The sequence below is a fragment of the Pteronotus mesoamericanus genome, unplaced genomic scaffold (genome assembly GCF_021234165.1).
Source record: "Pteronotus mesoamericanus isolate MK-2021 breed Mesoamerican mustached bat unplaced genomic scaffold, CSHL_Meso_final contig_50, whole genome shotgun sequence".
NCBI lineage: Eukaryota > Metazoa > Chordata > Mammalia > Chiroptera > Mormoopidae > Pteronotus > Pteronotus mesoamericanus.
In genome coordinates, this window is record NW_026555186.1 from 37,962,915 (window position 1) to 37,979,702 (window position 16,788).

At 38.4% G+C, this 16,788-nt stretch overlaps 1 protein-coding gene across 12 annotated transcripts in view; it reads right to left on the reverse strand.

Moving 5' to 3' along the window:
- MEF2C (myocyte enhancer factor 2C) overlaps window positions 1–16,788 on the reverse strand; it is a 161,207-nt gene that overhangs the window by 36,182 nt on the left and 108,237 nt on the right. For 9 of the 12 annotated variants that reach the window (XM_054578582.1, XM_054578589.1, XM_054578581.1 and 6 more), the window contains one exon: window positions 1,617–1,760. In XM_054578582.1, the coding sequence (XP_054434557.1) occupies window positions 1,617–1,760 (144 nt within the window). Of the gene's footprint in view, window positions 1–1,417; window positions 1,556–1,616; window positions 1,761–16,788 lie in introns of all 12 variants that reach the window. The other 3 variants (XM_054578590.1, XM_054578588.1, XM_054578593.1) reach the window with 2 other exon arrangements.

Sequence of the window (16,788 nt, forward strand, 5' to 3'; positions counted from 1 at the left end):
ATCATTTAAGAATTCTGGGTATAACAAGTATACATTGCAGCATCTGATAGGAAATATTTCACTTGATAAAGTACCCACTGTGGTTGTTCTGTATGTGGTACTCAGTTTATGAAACCTTTAAGAATTTACAGCACTTAGCTTTCCTTCAGGATACAGCGTAATAATAATTCTGATTCAACAAATGTTCCACTGCTGATAATATTTCACTTAACAAAAGAAAACATATATTTATGAAGATAGCCAGTTTAAGAGCCAAACATTTTCTAAATGTTTTAAAGTATTTAATTCAACACAGGTGACTGTGCACCTACTATGTGTAATGCATCGATTTATCTTGTGAGTGCAGTTGTGGATTTAGCCTAGAGCTTTTGTCCTCAAATATCCTGCACTTGTGATTGCAGTGGCATATTTTTACTGCAGTCTCTCTCAATGCTCAGGTTGAGGACATTTGGCTAAGTTACAAAAAATGTACTTTTTTGAGAAAGGAATTAATTACCAACTGAGGAGCTTGTCTGCCAGGAGGGTTCAGACACTAACACCGGTTATTCAGAAAGCATGTGTGAACCTTGAGTTGCAATAACGTGTGTCACGAAATTAACATCACTTGACTGATAGCAGACTATAATTAAAGGTATGTACTTTCCCCCTCTTTTTTATGGGCAAACAAAATAATACATGCAGAGTTATTTCTCTCAAATATCTGGCAAGGCATATGATTGACTGTTAGAAATTTTTTGACTTGGTTAAGACAAAATTTAGCCAATTGTTAAAGCGTGGAAAATGTTGGTGTAGGCAAAGCGAATATTTTGATGAAGCTTTAAAATCACCCCAGCACACAAACATGTTGAAATCTTACCATTAGGTTTTCATGCAGTCTGTTTCCCTGCAGCGAGCATTAGCTTTAACCCTTCAGTGCTGTTGCTGAATTTCATGTGTGGGGAAAGGGGCTGACGCTTTATTTAGAAATAAGCTTTTATTTGGGTGACGATCATCAGTTTACATGAAAGGACTACAGTTCCATTTATGTATCTGGTCTCAGTAGTATACATATATACGTATTTTATAGTAAGTCCTTAAACTTCTTGAGAAGGAGATTCTAGTGTTTTCTTGGTGCACTGTGATTTGTGTGCGCTGTGTGTTTAAGAGATTGTGCAAAGTCAGGGTGTGTCACATAAATCTTTCTTTCTCTTCCTCCTATGAATTTTCTACCTCCGAATGAACTTGATGGCAACTTTTTTAGATTACATAATTCAAGCATCCCTAAGGGTTTGCTTTCTAAATGGACTGCCGTGGGATGAGATGGCTATTGTATTGGTTTGACTTTCTAGTGCTTCTAAGACCAAGCCATCACTGAAAGGGTTAAGGTATGTTACTGCAGCAGTTATCAGCAGACCAGCCATCTACCTTTGGTACTTACAGGAATTTTATGACTCTTGATCATATTATCAAATTCTTCATTAATTTTTTTGTATTTTTCTTCAGTGCGTGGGGTGAGTGCATAAGAGGAGTCGGGATCGGGGCTTTCACAGCCTTTGTTTTCTTTCTTGTTCAAGGCCTGCCAGGTTCAGAGAAATATCAAGAGTAAAAAAAAAATGAAGGGCGTTTTGAGTACTTACACACAATCTTTGCCTGCTGATCATTAGATCAATATCTTCGTTAATTTTCCTGTACTTGTCCTCAGACTCAGGGCTGTGACCTACTGAATCGTCTGCATCGGGATCTGGGCTGTCACAGCCATTAAGGCCCTTCTTTCTCAACGTCTGAAACACATAATTTGGAAATTTCAATCCTAGACAAAGGCTGAAAGAGACATTCAGGGCTGTTACAGAAGTTCAAGCCGTCCAGTATTCCAAGTTATTATCACATACGCTGTATTACATTAGGGTAAAGAAACCATAGAAAGAAACAGAACCATTTCAACAACACACTCGTTACTAGTTAAAAAATTAAAGGAAAATACTCCTTTTGCAACTATATTCCATCAGTGGACAAAGACAGGGCTGAAGTTTCATGATGTGGAATTCATACATGCTCCAAACATCTAGTGAGAGACAATGACAGAAGAATACAAAGAAGGTGGGAAATTAGAACACTCTATTTTCCCACGGGAGAATTAGAAGTCAGGACATTACACAATGATTTCAGAATCTGTGATCATGACAAAAGGAGAAACGTTGGAAACGGATCCTTAATTTAACGTAACGGTTGGCTCTTATGGTGTCCTGCCACCCCTTCGATGCGCACTTGACAGGAAAAGGCAGTAAGATAACCAAGCTAATATTCTCATAAAGCACCTGTTAAGAATGTTCAGACACTGCAATCATGAGGAGAATCGCCTTTGTTTTGTCTGGCTAGAGTTCTGTATGTGTGAAAATCTGTATTGAAATTGATAATACGGAGAAGTATTCTGCTTGAACATAGGCTGAAAAAAGTCAAAACAGCTGCGTTTAGGGCTTTATTAATATGAGCTGAGTAAGGAAGCCAGAGAGCACTGAAAATAGGTAACCAAGTGAGTAACTACCAAACTAGCAAAAGTTCCTCCGGCTTCCAGCCGAGCAGGATCATCCTGAGACTGTCTCCTGACACATGAAAGTGGAAAGTCAGTGCCTTATCTTAAACCTCCTGTCTCCTGAGTGTAGGTCTGGTCTGGTCTCAGCTGTCATAGAAGGATAAATACGAATGTAACACTTTAACAAAAAATATGAGTCAGGAGTCCTGAGATTTCTTTTCTTTTCTTTTTTTTTTAAACTGATGGTTGTCAACTTAATTGTACACGATCTGATTTACAGAGATAATGTTATGTTTTTAGAGATCATAAAACTTCTGATTAATCACACCGATTGCCATGTTAATTATTAATAGACAAGCAACATTTCTCAATTTTCCTGGTACTACCTCAATTATTACAAAGAGCTGTGTACTTAAGTGTCTCTCATTAATGGAAAGTTCAGCAGAGCTCATCTTTATTAAAGGTAGAATTCACATACAAATAAAGCAAAAACTGTGACATCAAGCTAAGGAACTCAAAGCTGAGATAACACTCCATCTTTAATTCATGCAATTGGGGAAAATAAATAAAACAACATGAGTTTAAAAGGGGTGCCAGTCTTAAAAATGTAAACTCCCTGGCTCTTATCAATGTGTAACAAATGTAAGATTATTTAAAATTAGATTCTGAGGTACTGAAGGTTTTCCTTTAATACCAGACTGAGAGAACTACCGTTTCTAATACGTCTATGATACACTGTGGCTCTGTAAATATTTATTAATGTTATAGCAGTAAAATATAACAAATAAACATATGGTTACAGCTTATTATGTGGTAAAATGTTTGAATATTAAAATGAATATTTTGACACAAGATGATAAAATATACATTTACTATCTTGGGGAATTTATAATTGGTGGGGCCACCTGTCCCCCATCACGAATCCAGTCATCCTTTTCACTCAGAATAAGGACTCTTAGAGGGCTCCACCATACTCAGAATAATGATTTTCTTTGCTAATTTAATTCTCTTCACTTTAAACTCTATACTAGCATTATCTCAACCACGAGAACATTTTCCCGGGTGATAACTACTTGCTGTATTATCATGTATTTCTGCTTTGATCTCCAGATACCCTCGAGCTTTCAACAATAATTCCTGAGGGTCTTGCATCATACGCCACATATTTTTTGTAAAAAAATCACTTATGCAGAGAAAAATATGTAAGATCAAGAAGATATCTGCTATTTTTCAAACTTTACCTATATTCCCATGAGGCATGTTAAAGAATAGTCTTATATAAACCTTTTATTTAGAGTCTTATCGAGACAGATTTTTCAGTGTGCACCCGAATCTTTTATCCAATAAATCTGATCATAAAAATCATTGTTGTTTTGATGTACAGATTTTTGACAGCAGAACGCAAGGGTTAGGAGAAGCCTATCGACTGTCATGGCAATCCATCTGGCACATGCATGTGTGCTAAATGTTCTTACGAAGCTTTGGGGGTAGATACTGTGTTTGGCTTATAAAAATTCAAGCACCAGTTCCATGTTACTGAAAGATCTCTACAAATATTAACTCGTTATCTCTCACAAGTCTTCCATAAGGATTTTAGGGAAACCTTACGCCGGGTCTCAGTCCAGCGTGGCCATGCGTGATGGCCCAGGCCTCCTGCCCCTTCCCCTGGCCAGGCTTTCCCACACCCATGAAGTGAGGGATACAGAACAGAGCTCTCTCATTCATATGCATCCACAGCATCAGACCAAACGCTGAAATACATAGGTAGAAATTTCTAAGAATTAGGCTGTGGAAAAATTTTAAGTATGAAACTAGGGCCAAAATATTGATACTTCTTAGATGTCAAAGTTTAGACAGAGAGGGAATGCTTATGGGTCAATATAACACATCAGTTTACCAATTAAACAAAGCAATTTGATCAACAGCTCACTTGGAACCTGAAGAATTATGTAAATAGTTAGGTGGTTCAAACAAACCAGGTGGTTCAAAGTCACAAAGGAAAAGGTAGTGATGAGATGAGGGGGAAAAAGTGGCTTCTTTTCTTCCAATAAATCTTTCTTGTCTCTGACTACGTCATCTGATAATGAGTATCATCCGTACTTCAGTAATAAAATACCTCTGCCATGTAAATTATAGCTTTATTTCAAGTTAAATTGTGTTATTTAAAAAAGGAGCATTTTGAAATTACACAAACACAAACTCCAAAAGCATAGTAATATAGAGGTCCAAAATTCCCATAGTCACATAACCAGAACATTGAAAAACTTGTTCAAAAATATCATCCTCAGCTGAAAGCTTGTAGAACACATTTCTGCCAAGAACAAATGATTACCATGGAATTATAAAGCTCTGAAAATGAAAGTGATGGCACAAACTTGAATACCGTAGTGTGAATGTAGAACTGCAAGGGCTGTCTTATCTTTATTATATTAAAAATCTACAGCTGTTTAATGATGACAAAGGAATTACTGTTAGATTCTGCCAAGTCTGTCTTTATCACAGTAATAAATAGTTGGTATAAACTAAAGGGATTACTACATGGATAAATAAGCATTATTCCTTCGTGTCCCTTTCTAGTAAAATCTAAATCTCTGCTGGTGGCCTCTGAAAGCTTCTTTGATCTTTTACAAATGTTACTGGTCAGATAATGTAGGCACTTCTATCATTATTCTTTTACAGGGGCTAGAAGTCCTGGATTTATATATGTCTCTCAGCTGCCCATGTTTTGAAAAGATTTATTCTGTATGTCAAGATAAGGCAAGAGATCTACCGAAACCACCAGCTTCTCTTGCTATGTATCCAAAGAAACTCTTTTCTCAGAGAACTCAGTAAATCCTCAGTGAGTCTGCACACCGCCCGCCGACTGAAGTCAGCTTTCCATGTGGGACTGACACTTTTGGGGTAGATCAACTGACTGCAGAGGCTTCTGGGATGTTTTCACAAGGCAGCGGTTGTCATGCAGTGAGCTGAGAACAGCCGTTTCTGAGAGAAGTAATTAGATTGACAGAAGGTGACATACTCCAAACAATAAAAGGGAAAAGCATTCCAGGCAGGTAATCCAAAAACCACGTGGATTCCCCCCTCCCAGACATGTGGACATATGGGCCCTGCGTTATTACATTTGTTCATCGGGAAAACTTGAAATCCATATAAACTGATGATGATAGGTGACAGGTGCATCAAAAATTCTAATGCAATAGATGAAGGGAACAGATTCCATTTCTTTACTGAAAGGAATATAAATGAAAAAGAATGCCACATGGAGGGCTCATTTCTCATTTTAAGCATTCTGTTACCAACTAGAAAATGCCTTCTGTATACAGTGGTTCAAACTGGGTTCTGCTTATTATTTCTTGTTAGTAAGAAAGATATAACAAGATTATTGGTCTCTTTTAATTAAATGAAGCTATGTAATTTGCACTGTTGCTATGTAGGTAAAACTCAGCTTCTTCCAAAGAGACACCATTAGATTTAAAGCTTCTGAACATTCAATTTCTTTCCATGTCTGCAGTTTTAGTCCTCAAGAATGTATATTTTCATCACCTGTATTTTTTCGTACCTACCCACTGTACAGCAGAAATTTTAAATCCTTATGAAAATCCCGAAAATACTTATTACTTTTTTCTTAAAACCCAAATAATTGCCCTTTCTTGCACAGCTAGTGTTATCCTCACTTCTGAGGGATGATGTGTCAAGAACACACGCAGCAATTAATTCTATTAGTTGCATGGATGTCTTGTTCACACAAAAGCAGGAGGAAAAAAAGAGATATCAACTTAGAAAAGGTAGTTTCCTTTTCTCTGACACTAAATCATTTTTGTGCTTGTCTTTCACAACTTTATGAAGATAAGCAATCTGCTCTCACATGGAATAATCTTTACAAAGTAGTAAATCCACAGAGAACGAGGAGATGCAGCTGCAATGGACACTGCCTACGTATGAAGTTGCTGAGGGTATTTCATAAACAGCCTCCCACAGCAGAGTGCTGATACTCATAATGCTGCTGCTTCCAGTCCCCTCAATATTTGGGGAGTGACTGCCCTAAGCATGTATTTCATTTAAAACACATTCAGCAAGCAATTATTGAAAACCCACTATACTCCAGATGCTATTTTGTGCATTTGTTTTTTAAAGAAGTAGGCAATACAAATTTAAACTAAAAAGCTCTTAACTGACCTATAATATTGTATGTATTTTTGTGATTTCTAGCACAGGTTAGTTAGGCTGGGAGAAAATCAAGTCCCAAGAAATTTCTGCATAGGTTTTATTCACTGATTTTTTTTGTTTGTTTTTGTTTTTGTTTAGAGAGAGAGGGAGGGTTGAGTGTGGGCAGGGGGAGAGGGAGGGGAAGAAAAAGAGGGAGGGAGGGAGGGGGGAGAGAGAGGAGGGACCTAATTTTCCACTTATTTATGCATTCCTTGGTTGATTCTTGTATGTGCTGTGACAGGGAATGAAACCCACAACCTTGGTATATTGGGACAATAACCAACTGAACTACTCAGCTAGGGCCTCTCCGTAGGTTTTAATAATTAAAACTCTTAGCATTGTCTGCACCATCTCTCCATGTTCCATAGTTCTTCTTTGTTCTTAATATAGAAGTGAAAAGACATGAAAATACCGTAAATTTAGTGTAATTAGTAGGTAGATTTTAATTAGACAAGCAAATTATATCTAGTACAGAATATACTAATTAAATTTTACAAAAGTTATTCATTTGTGGTGAAAGTTTTATAAAAAATTGAAAATGTAAACCTTAACAACATCATATTTGTGTAGGTTATTAATGCTCATTCTAACTAGACATTAACTTCCACTGAGGAGAGGCTGTGAAGAGATGGAGATTTTCATTTTTTGTTTTTATCCTTTTCCTCAAAATATAATCTTAATATTGGACTTGAAATTTTTTTCACCATTTTCTCATCTTTAAATAATGGAAATAAAATACACTAATTAAAGATATGAAGACTTTTCATGTGTAGAACATAACAAAACATCCACCCACTGCCTCCTAATAGCCACAAATTATTTCACATAAACATCAGAAGGTGACAGCTAGTTCCTAAAGTTATTGGAACTTCACCTCGGGACGAGCCCACCAAGGATCACCTGGCCAGTCCATCCTCATGCCCAGAAGGGGAGGAATAATGGTCTATAAGCAACTGGCCTTTCATAGCACACCTCATGTCCTTGCTCAGGCTGACACCCGGAACGGGCCCACTAGCATTGGTTCCCTGGATGCGGACAGTCTTCCCGGGCAGAGCTAACACATCATCTCTTCCCTAAAGACTTGTCTTTTAAAGACTTTATTTATTTACTTTTAGAGAGAAGAGAGAGGAGGGAGAAAGAAAGGAGGAGAAGCATCTGATGTGTGAAAGATACATCAATCGGCTGCCTTTCGCACACCCCCAACTGGGGATCCAGTACATACCCCAGGCATGTACCCAGACTGGGAATTGAACCGCTGACCTTTCAGTCTGCAGGTGTGCACTCAATCCACTGAGCCATACCAGCCAGGGCTACACTTGTCTTATCACCAAGGCCGAATTAATTTCTCTCACATTCATGCACGGATTTATCGTATACATTTTTCTATTAGAGCCTTAACACATATTATTATTTATGTTTGTCTCCTCTGTGAGCTTGTGAGATAATTAACAAATCTCCTTCCTTTATAAACTTTTGGAGTTTTAAAATAGAGTAGAGCCTGACATGCTGTAGATGCTCAATAAATGTTTGCTGAATGAACAAAGCATACATTCCCCCTTCACTGTAAATGAACGCAAAGGTTTCGCCAGTGGACCAAGGCTGTGTGACTGGAGGTGGAGATGGTAGGGGGATCCAGGCCTCCTGATACCACCTACTAAGTGCCACTATGTCAGGTGTTGTCTGTGGCCCTCTGGATGCAAAGATGCTTTTTCTAACTATGTGATTAAGATAATTTGTTTACATGGTCTTTTTTCCCACCCCATGAGTGTGCTCCTGGAGGTGAGGGGTTGTTTACTAGTCATCTTGTATCATCAGGATTTAGCGCACATGGTGGACTAATGCTCGCAGCATTAACGACAGACTGGATGGAGGAAGAAAATAGGACAGAACGTTCTGATGCTAGAGGGAGAAAGAGTAGTATCAGTGCAGTATTTTTGCAATTGTCATTTCTTTTTTTTTCACCATTTTATGTTATTATTTCACATTATGTTAAAACTGTTATTTTATGCTTTATAAGTAACTATTATAAACAATTTTTGAAATGTATAGTTTTTAAGTTAGAAAATAATGCAGGATAGGCATAATTTATACCATGTATGAAACTGATTATAACAATATATTTCTGTCATTGAATACTTAAAAACTGGGGTATTAGTCTTAATATGGGAGGTTAGAAAAACTAAGTATTCATTAAATCATTAAGGGACAAAAGCTATAAGCATATAATCTCAGTGATTAAATGTGTAGCAGGAGAGAAGGCACAGCATTCAGCCTAGAAGGAGAAAAAAGGGGAGCGGTATTCTGAGGAGGATATACAAGGGAAAACAGAAACCATGTAGGCAACAGCATGAGGAAATGTTTGTGAATGTGAGTCAGATAACGTAAATTTGAAATAAGCATGTTTTAAAATTCTTGGGCAAAGGTCATCATTTTTTTCCCCCCATTCTTGGACACTGGTCTCTTGCTCTACTATTCTCTTGGGCTTTGACATCGGTCGTACTCTGGGCCAACCTTAGCCTGGAGAATTCATGGAAAATCAGGGTGATTCTAGGGCCAATCAGGTGATTCAGGCTTTATCAGGACAGGCCAGTGGTTTGGTGTTTCTATTAAGGATTTTTCCACCACATCTCTCCTGGAACCTGGATAAGGCCAGTGTCATGCAGCTGGCCTAAAATGAAACTGAGATGAAGTTTTGCACACGTAGCCACGAAATGCTCCTTGACATTCGGAATCCAGGAGACATCTGAAGTAAACTACTAAACAGGAAACATTTTAATATATAGTGATTGAAATGCATGCTAACATACACAGTTAATCCCAATAATCTCTAAAATGCAAGTCCAGAAAATAAAGGTTGGGATGCAAAATAAAAAGCTGAAAGGGTCAAATCAAGGAACACGTATAAAGGACCAATGAACAAAAGCAAAGAGGGGAAGGATTGAGGGAGGGAGATGGGGGTGGGTGGGGCAGGGGAGAGTGGTGGCGGGAAAACGGAGACAAATGTATTTGAACAGTTAAAAAAATAAAAATTAAAAAATAAAACAAAACAAAAAATGTATAATGTATAATTATTTCATAAAGTTATTAAATATATAATATTCATAAATGGGAAAAAAAACAAAATAAAAAGCCAGAATACAAAGGATCAAATTGTAGGTGGGTGTGAAGAATGGACGTTAGTAATTTCTTAAATAAGGAAAGTAAAGACAAGGCCAAATTCAAAATGAAACAAAGGCTGAGAAAGAGAGGAGCACATTAACAATATAAGGAAAAAGAATTTTCAAAAGTGTAAAATATCAATGTAACTTCACCTACTAACCTTTTCAGATTGTGGTATTTTACTTGCAAATAGGTTACAGAAACAAAAAAGCAGAATCTTGTAAGAATTCTTTAGAAAAAACATGTTGAAGCATCTTTTATAAACCAGTAATGATTTACTTTAACAAAAGAAAATGTATATGTTATCTTGAATAATCAGAGTAAAGTCAAATCATTATTTTTGTTACCACATAGGCTTTCATCTGGTTGTAAACGTCTTTTCACGCAAGCTGGGTCAATCCATGATTAATCACTTGAAATGGGAGTAGCCTACACTATCTTATTTATCAGTCAGCTCAGGACTACTGTTCTCAGTCACCATGCTTCCTTATTTCTATAGGATTTCCATGATCCTTTCCACTACATCATTTATTTTCCCATTTATTCTTTTTATTGCAACCCAACCCTTCATCCATTCCTTTCTAGTGAACATCACAACCTACTTGTGTAAGCTGGAAACCCAGAAATCACCATTGACCCCATTATCTCTTGACTTAATTACCATTGTCTTTTCCATTTGGTCTCTGATCCTTAGTCTGTTTCTCCTCTGACCCCGTGATCCAATCATCCTTCCTGCTTTGGGCAGGTCGTATTAAAATGCAAATCTAATTGTATTACTGTTCTTATGAAGTCTGGTGCTCCCAACAGCCTCATGCACTAGTTTCCACAGCCCTCCACCTGCCTCTCCAGCCTTATTCCCTCTCTTCTCCCCCAGCATCCTTGGGTTTTGCCAAGAGGGAATGTCTTACCATTTCCAAGTCAGGCAGGTCTTTTAATAACAATGTTTTGATATGTGACATTCATTTCTGCCTGGAATATCCTTGTTTACTCTTCCTCTCTGCTACACAAACCTTAGTTTATTTTTATCTATTACCTAATATCATTACTTGCTCCATGAAGTTTAAAAAAAAAAAACAAAAAAACTTTCCTCGACACTTAGAGACTCCCTTATATGTATACTTACAATCCTTGACTTTTGGTGTTTTCAAAAATAATGTTGTATCTTATATTGCAATTTATCTTTTAACACGCCTGCTTTACCACTGGATAGTGAGTTCTGTGAGCGAGGGGTATCTCTGCTCCCTAACAGAGGATCTGGTTAATATATGTGGGCTCCATAGAAGTTCTCAGTAACTGCTCATTGAATAAATGAATAAGCAAACAAACCTGATAGTCAAACTTTTTGACAGTGACAGGCTAACTGAAGTGAATGGGTAGTGTCCGAAGGTGACAGCATTGTTTATTTCTTTTAATAAGATTATTAAGTTAAAGTGCACAGAGCACAAGTTCTGGAAGGTTAAAGCAATTTCTCTAATCACCTCATGATTGTGGCACAGAATATACGTATGAAAGCAGAGGGAATGGGGAGGTGACAGACTATTGTAAATGGGGTGCAAATGGTTGGTTTCTCTGTGTTTGGAATTGCTCAGAGTCCTGGGCATGATGGAGTGTTCCTTCCCAGCTCCTTTGGTGGCTAGCGGTGCTCTAAGTTGCCATCAGGACACAAACATATTGAAAACCAAAAGAAATCTAAGATGAGGTCCCCAGCTTCTGGACTGCAGAGAGTACTGGTCTGGACATGTTAGGAACTGGGTGGCACAGCAGGAAGTGAGCTTGAATGCAATGCAGTTGAATCATCCTGAAACCATACCTCCCACCCCTCGTCCGTGGAAAAATTGTTTTCCATGAAACCGGTCCCTGGTACCAAAAAGGCTAGGGACTGCTGTTCTAAGAGACGCTTTTGTGCTTTCTAGGTTTCCACTCAGAAACAAGGGCATTACCTTTAATGTAATTTGAAGAACCTGTTAGTTGGGATCTGTAGTTTATCACTAGCTTATCTGACAAGGAGAGTGTACACTGAACATTCGATAAGGCAACACATAATAAAAAGATTTGAGGTTGGCAACTGATTGACTAATGTCATAACAATTTTGATCATACCCGAGGATGGTACCCAAATCTTTACTTCTAAGACAATCAGGGACTGGAAAGGGGTAAAGGGGTCCAGTGGACTTGGCTTCAGCCCACTCACTCCTCGGCTGGCCCCAGGCGTTATGGGACAACCCTTCTCTGTGCCATCCGTTCCCATTCATTCTCCATGTTGTAATTTGTGTCTTACGTCACAGAACCAACATGCACCAATAACAGATTTCAGTCTGGGGTAGCACTGAATATACTTACCAACTTCCTTTTTATTTCTTAATTTAGGAATTGGCAGAGAAAGATTTTCAAGGACCAATTATGGACTGTGACATACAGATTTTATTTATGGTATCCTCAACTGTCTTCCCCCAGAACACCTGACATTCAAATCTTTTTTCTATAAGATTTCTCTCTCTTCCCAATAATCCAGGCTGCTCTGCAAAAAGTGATTTGACAGGAGCGATGGGTGAGGGCCTATTACACTCCACCTCCCTGCTGAGCATACCCTTATGAGTATGCCCTTGAAAACTAGCCTGGATGCTACTTCTGAGGGTTTTGCCTGAGCCTGATATGCCATCCGAAACACTGGTATTGACAACTACGTTAGCACGTGCTGCTCCAGAGCCATACGGCTCTGACAGGTTAAAAGGAGGAATGGGGACTGTAGAGCACTGCTGGGATTGTGTGAAAACAATATGTAAGTTACAGCTACTGGGGGTGCCAGGGGAGGCGAGAGTCTGAGTGCAGTAGAAGAAACCTCCACTAGAGCAGAAACTCTCTTCTCACCTCCGTATCCAAAGCAACTTGGACGTGCCAGTGCATGGATGCCACTCAATAAATACTGTTGTTGTTAATAAAACAATAATGGAATCTGCTACACAGACAGAGGTTCTTATTTAAAATGGAATCACAATGGGAGCTGCAAACGCACAAGGAGCAGTTGCTAGATTTGTACTCAGGATTTACGCCGCTTTCACCCCACCAACCTCTCCCCGTAGCCCTACCATCCCCCGCTCCTCACACACGAATTTAAATTAGAAAAGGAAAGAACTGTGTGGACTAGAGAGTTAATGGAATTAATGTGTCTCTTTTGTGCCTCCCCAGAACTTTGCAATTAACATTTATTTCATAATGTTGCTTTCTGTAATCTTGTTTTTATCTCATTTCTAGATTATGAGATTCCTATAGAGAGTAAATCTCTCTTGAGAGCTTTCTATCCTTAGCAACTAGTGCAGAATCTGACAGTAGAATGTTGCAACATATTGATTCAGTCTTCTGGATGCGAGTCCTTCAGGAGAGTACTGCTAAGGAGAGCCCAATAACATGTAATAAGGATGCTCAGAAAGATTAGGCAAAAGTTAGTGGAGATCCAAGCTTCCCCCTTCCTTTAATGTTGAACATTCCCTCTCTCCTTTCAGTATTAGTAATATATACTAGGTCTGTCAAAGGCTAGCAGCCTTGGTTTCTGGCCTTACTCTGATGATTCATCTCTCTTTTTTCTTAGTTGTCTCTTTTGATGTAAAATCCTCCTGAGACTTTGGTCAGCAAACAAATCTTTTCCCACACTTACATCAGGCATTAAGAAAGTTCCTTAGACCATGTCTCCAAAATGCACAGCGGTACACTTACAATGCCCCTCCTTTCTTTTCTGCAAGTAACTTTATATTGTTTTATACCTCTAATCTCTCCCATCACATTAAAAACTACTTGTAGAGAAGAACAGGGTCTAATCTATTTATCCCCTACAGCTGTTATGCCATTACCACAAACCTAGTATGTGGATTGGTAATAAGTGGTGGATTTTACATTCAATTGCCTTAGGTAGGTGTCCAATGGAAGAAAGTCTGTTAGAATTGCACTTAAAAATGAAGGAGCTTCAGGTAAATAAAAGGTGCTTGAAAATAAAAGTGCTTCAAAATCCTCAGGCAAGTATCTCAATCTCAGCCCTACGTTTATGCTTTTGCTGTATTTATAAAGCACACTGACATCATTCTTCACTGTCTTTATTTTAACTACCTGCCCTGCATTCTTGTCACAGCTGTGCACTCTGCAGGGCCACTGTGTGCCTCCTCAGTCTCCACACAGGGCCGAGCCCCGGAGGGCAGGGGCCGTGCCTTTTAGCTGGGTATCCCAAGGACCGAGAAGAGCTCCTGGCCCTTAGAATTTCATAAATCAATGCAAATTCTGAGTTCATTAATCAAAGGGCCTCTATTTGCTTTCCTAACAATATAATTATTTCCAGCTGGTACCAGAAAAATAACCAAACAGAGTATCTATAGGACAGACATCAAAAGTGCCAGTGGCATTTCAGAGCTAGGACCCCGCACTCAACTTTCCACCAGGACGTGCCCTCTCGTTTCCTGGCTCATTTGTTATTGGGGGTTGCTGTCTCCTGGACTCACTCTGTAGTTCCTGCTATTTTATAGTATTGATATGACAGGTCCTTTCTCATTAGTGTAGGCAATTATGAACTGTGTAATGATTAGAAATAAATAGGCCCAAGCCATCCACAAAGCAGATTCTAAAAATAACCTAAAATGCATTCTTTAATGGCAACTGGAATCTTTCCTTCTAGATTAAATATTTATAAATAAAACAGTGCATAAGAAGTGTTTTGGAAAGTCTAGTATTATCAATATTCATTGCTGATCAAGGCCTACATAAGCTATCATGTTATTTTATGTCCAAGTATAAATTTCTTTTTAAATTTATGCTTCCAAATTAAGTGAATTAATGATTAACATCCAGCTCATTTCAATTTACTTTCCTTGTGCTGTGAATGTTATCCGTGTATGAATTTGTGGTCCCAGAATCTTGGGCCAACTCGTAGTTCAAAAAATCACATTTCCCTTGATTTCTTATATTATACAAATATGTAATGTCCTCAGGTTTTGCATTCAGTCACCCTGGATTTCATACAACGTTATAGAAGCTAGAGAGAGCATTAAGAAATGAAAAATGGAAAAGCATGGGGAATAAATGTTTAAGAAAAGGAATGACAAGAATGAAAGTGAGAAAGAATGGTAAGTAGACAGATAGATGATAGATAGATGTTGGGAGGGAAGCTGGGGGAGGGAAGCTGGGGGAGGGAGGAAATGAGAATGAGCGAGAAAGAGAGAAGCTGATTGTGTTGTGAAAGAGAGAGGGAAAAAATAGTTACGTGAACACATCATGTTACCCCGTGGTAAATCAGCTGGCCTCTCATTGTGTCTGGGCTCACTGCTTTACGATCCAACATAAAGCTTTATCACAGACAATCTGCAATTTCGCTCACCCTGAGACACCCCCCAGGCAGTGGCTCAGCACCTGGTGACTGAGTGAGGTCCAGGGGTGATGGCGAGCCCTGCAGAGGGCTCTGTCCTCTGGCCCCAGATGGTCTTCTCTGGGGAGTTCCTGTGGCCCTGGGCTCCTGGCTGCGGTGGTATTAGCTGCCTGCTTTTTGGTCAAGATAGTTTTTAATAATTTCTGGCATTATTACTGGAAATGTACTACAACTTGGCTTTTTAGTTTGGTATTTCAATTTCCATAACCTATGAATTCTCAGTGATTATGTTAGTGTAGTGGTGAACTTAGATTTTTCATTTGCACAATAATTTCTTCCATATTATTCATTAGGTAATTATAAAAACAACATTTCCTCTTCTGTGGCATGAAGAGGAAATTAAACCAGTCTCTCTGCACTATCAAAATATTAATCTTCCCCTTAATTGAATCTGGGCCTCAGCAATAACACCTACCATTTACTGAGCATTTACTATGTGCCAGAGACTGAGCCTGCAGCTTTGCATGGACCTTTTTTTTTAAGCCCTTACAGTCACTCTTCCACTATGATTGCTAGTCTACAGATAAAAAAAAGGATTTGCAAGGTGGTGCATGCACCTGTTGAAATCCACAAAGTCAGTGAGTGGTAGAACCAAATTAATGAACTCATACACGAGATCCAGATTCTCCTCTCTGAGCTGGATCGCTATTCTGCCTCTGCAAGTTCGTCCAGTTATACGAATTGACTAAATTATCCCTACACTTTATTTGAATACTTAGAGCTGAAATTGATGAAATGTTTGAAAAAAATCTTTTTTTCCCCACAAAGGTATATATTTGTGATAGAATTCATGCTCTCATGAACAATCTTAACTACAACGTTTTTCCTGTTGTTTTATTGTATTATCCCCTGAACAGAAGGGAAGACTCCCTTCAACAATATTTAGGTTGTGACTACTTAGTTTGACCGAAGAATAAGTTGTTCAAAACCTGAAGCGAAGCAAGGTTGCTAATTTTTTTTGACTCCTACATTTTTAAGACTAGGAAGACATCCTTTGCAATAGCATCTTGGCTGTATCTATCTGGGTAAAATGAAGCGTAGGTTTGTTGCAATTATTAAAATAGTACTAACAAGAATAAATCTCTGTACTAAGAAAAAAAGTTTGCTTTCTATATTTCAGTGCTTAACTGCTCAGCTCTTCCATTTGCTTGAGGAGATAAGGACGCCAAGGCTGGTAACTACAAGATGACGTTTTGTTGGCGATGAGAGGGTAGGTTAGGGAAAAGAGAAGAAATGTATGCTTTTATGGGGGAAATTACTATTTCTGGGCAAACCTATGAGATCATGGAGAAATCCTGTCTACATTTTAAAAATTCTTTCTTTAAAACATGGGTCCTCAAGCGCTTCCCTTTCTTTTGTTTTTAAGAATAATACTGATAACACCTTGTCACTTTATAGCCTGGATAGGAGGAAAAGTTAAAAAAAAAAGAAATGACAGTAAAAGTGCCCAATTTTTTCAAAAAGTTATGAGGAAGATATAGCAAAATGTGATCTTCTGAAGTGAAAGTCT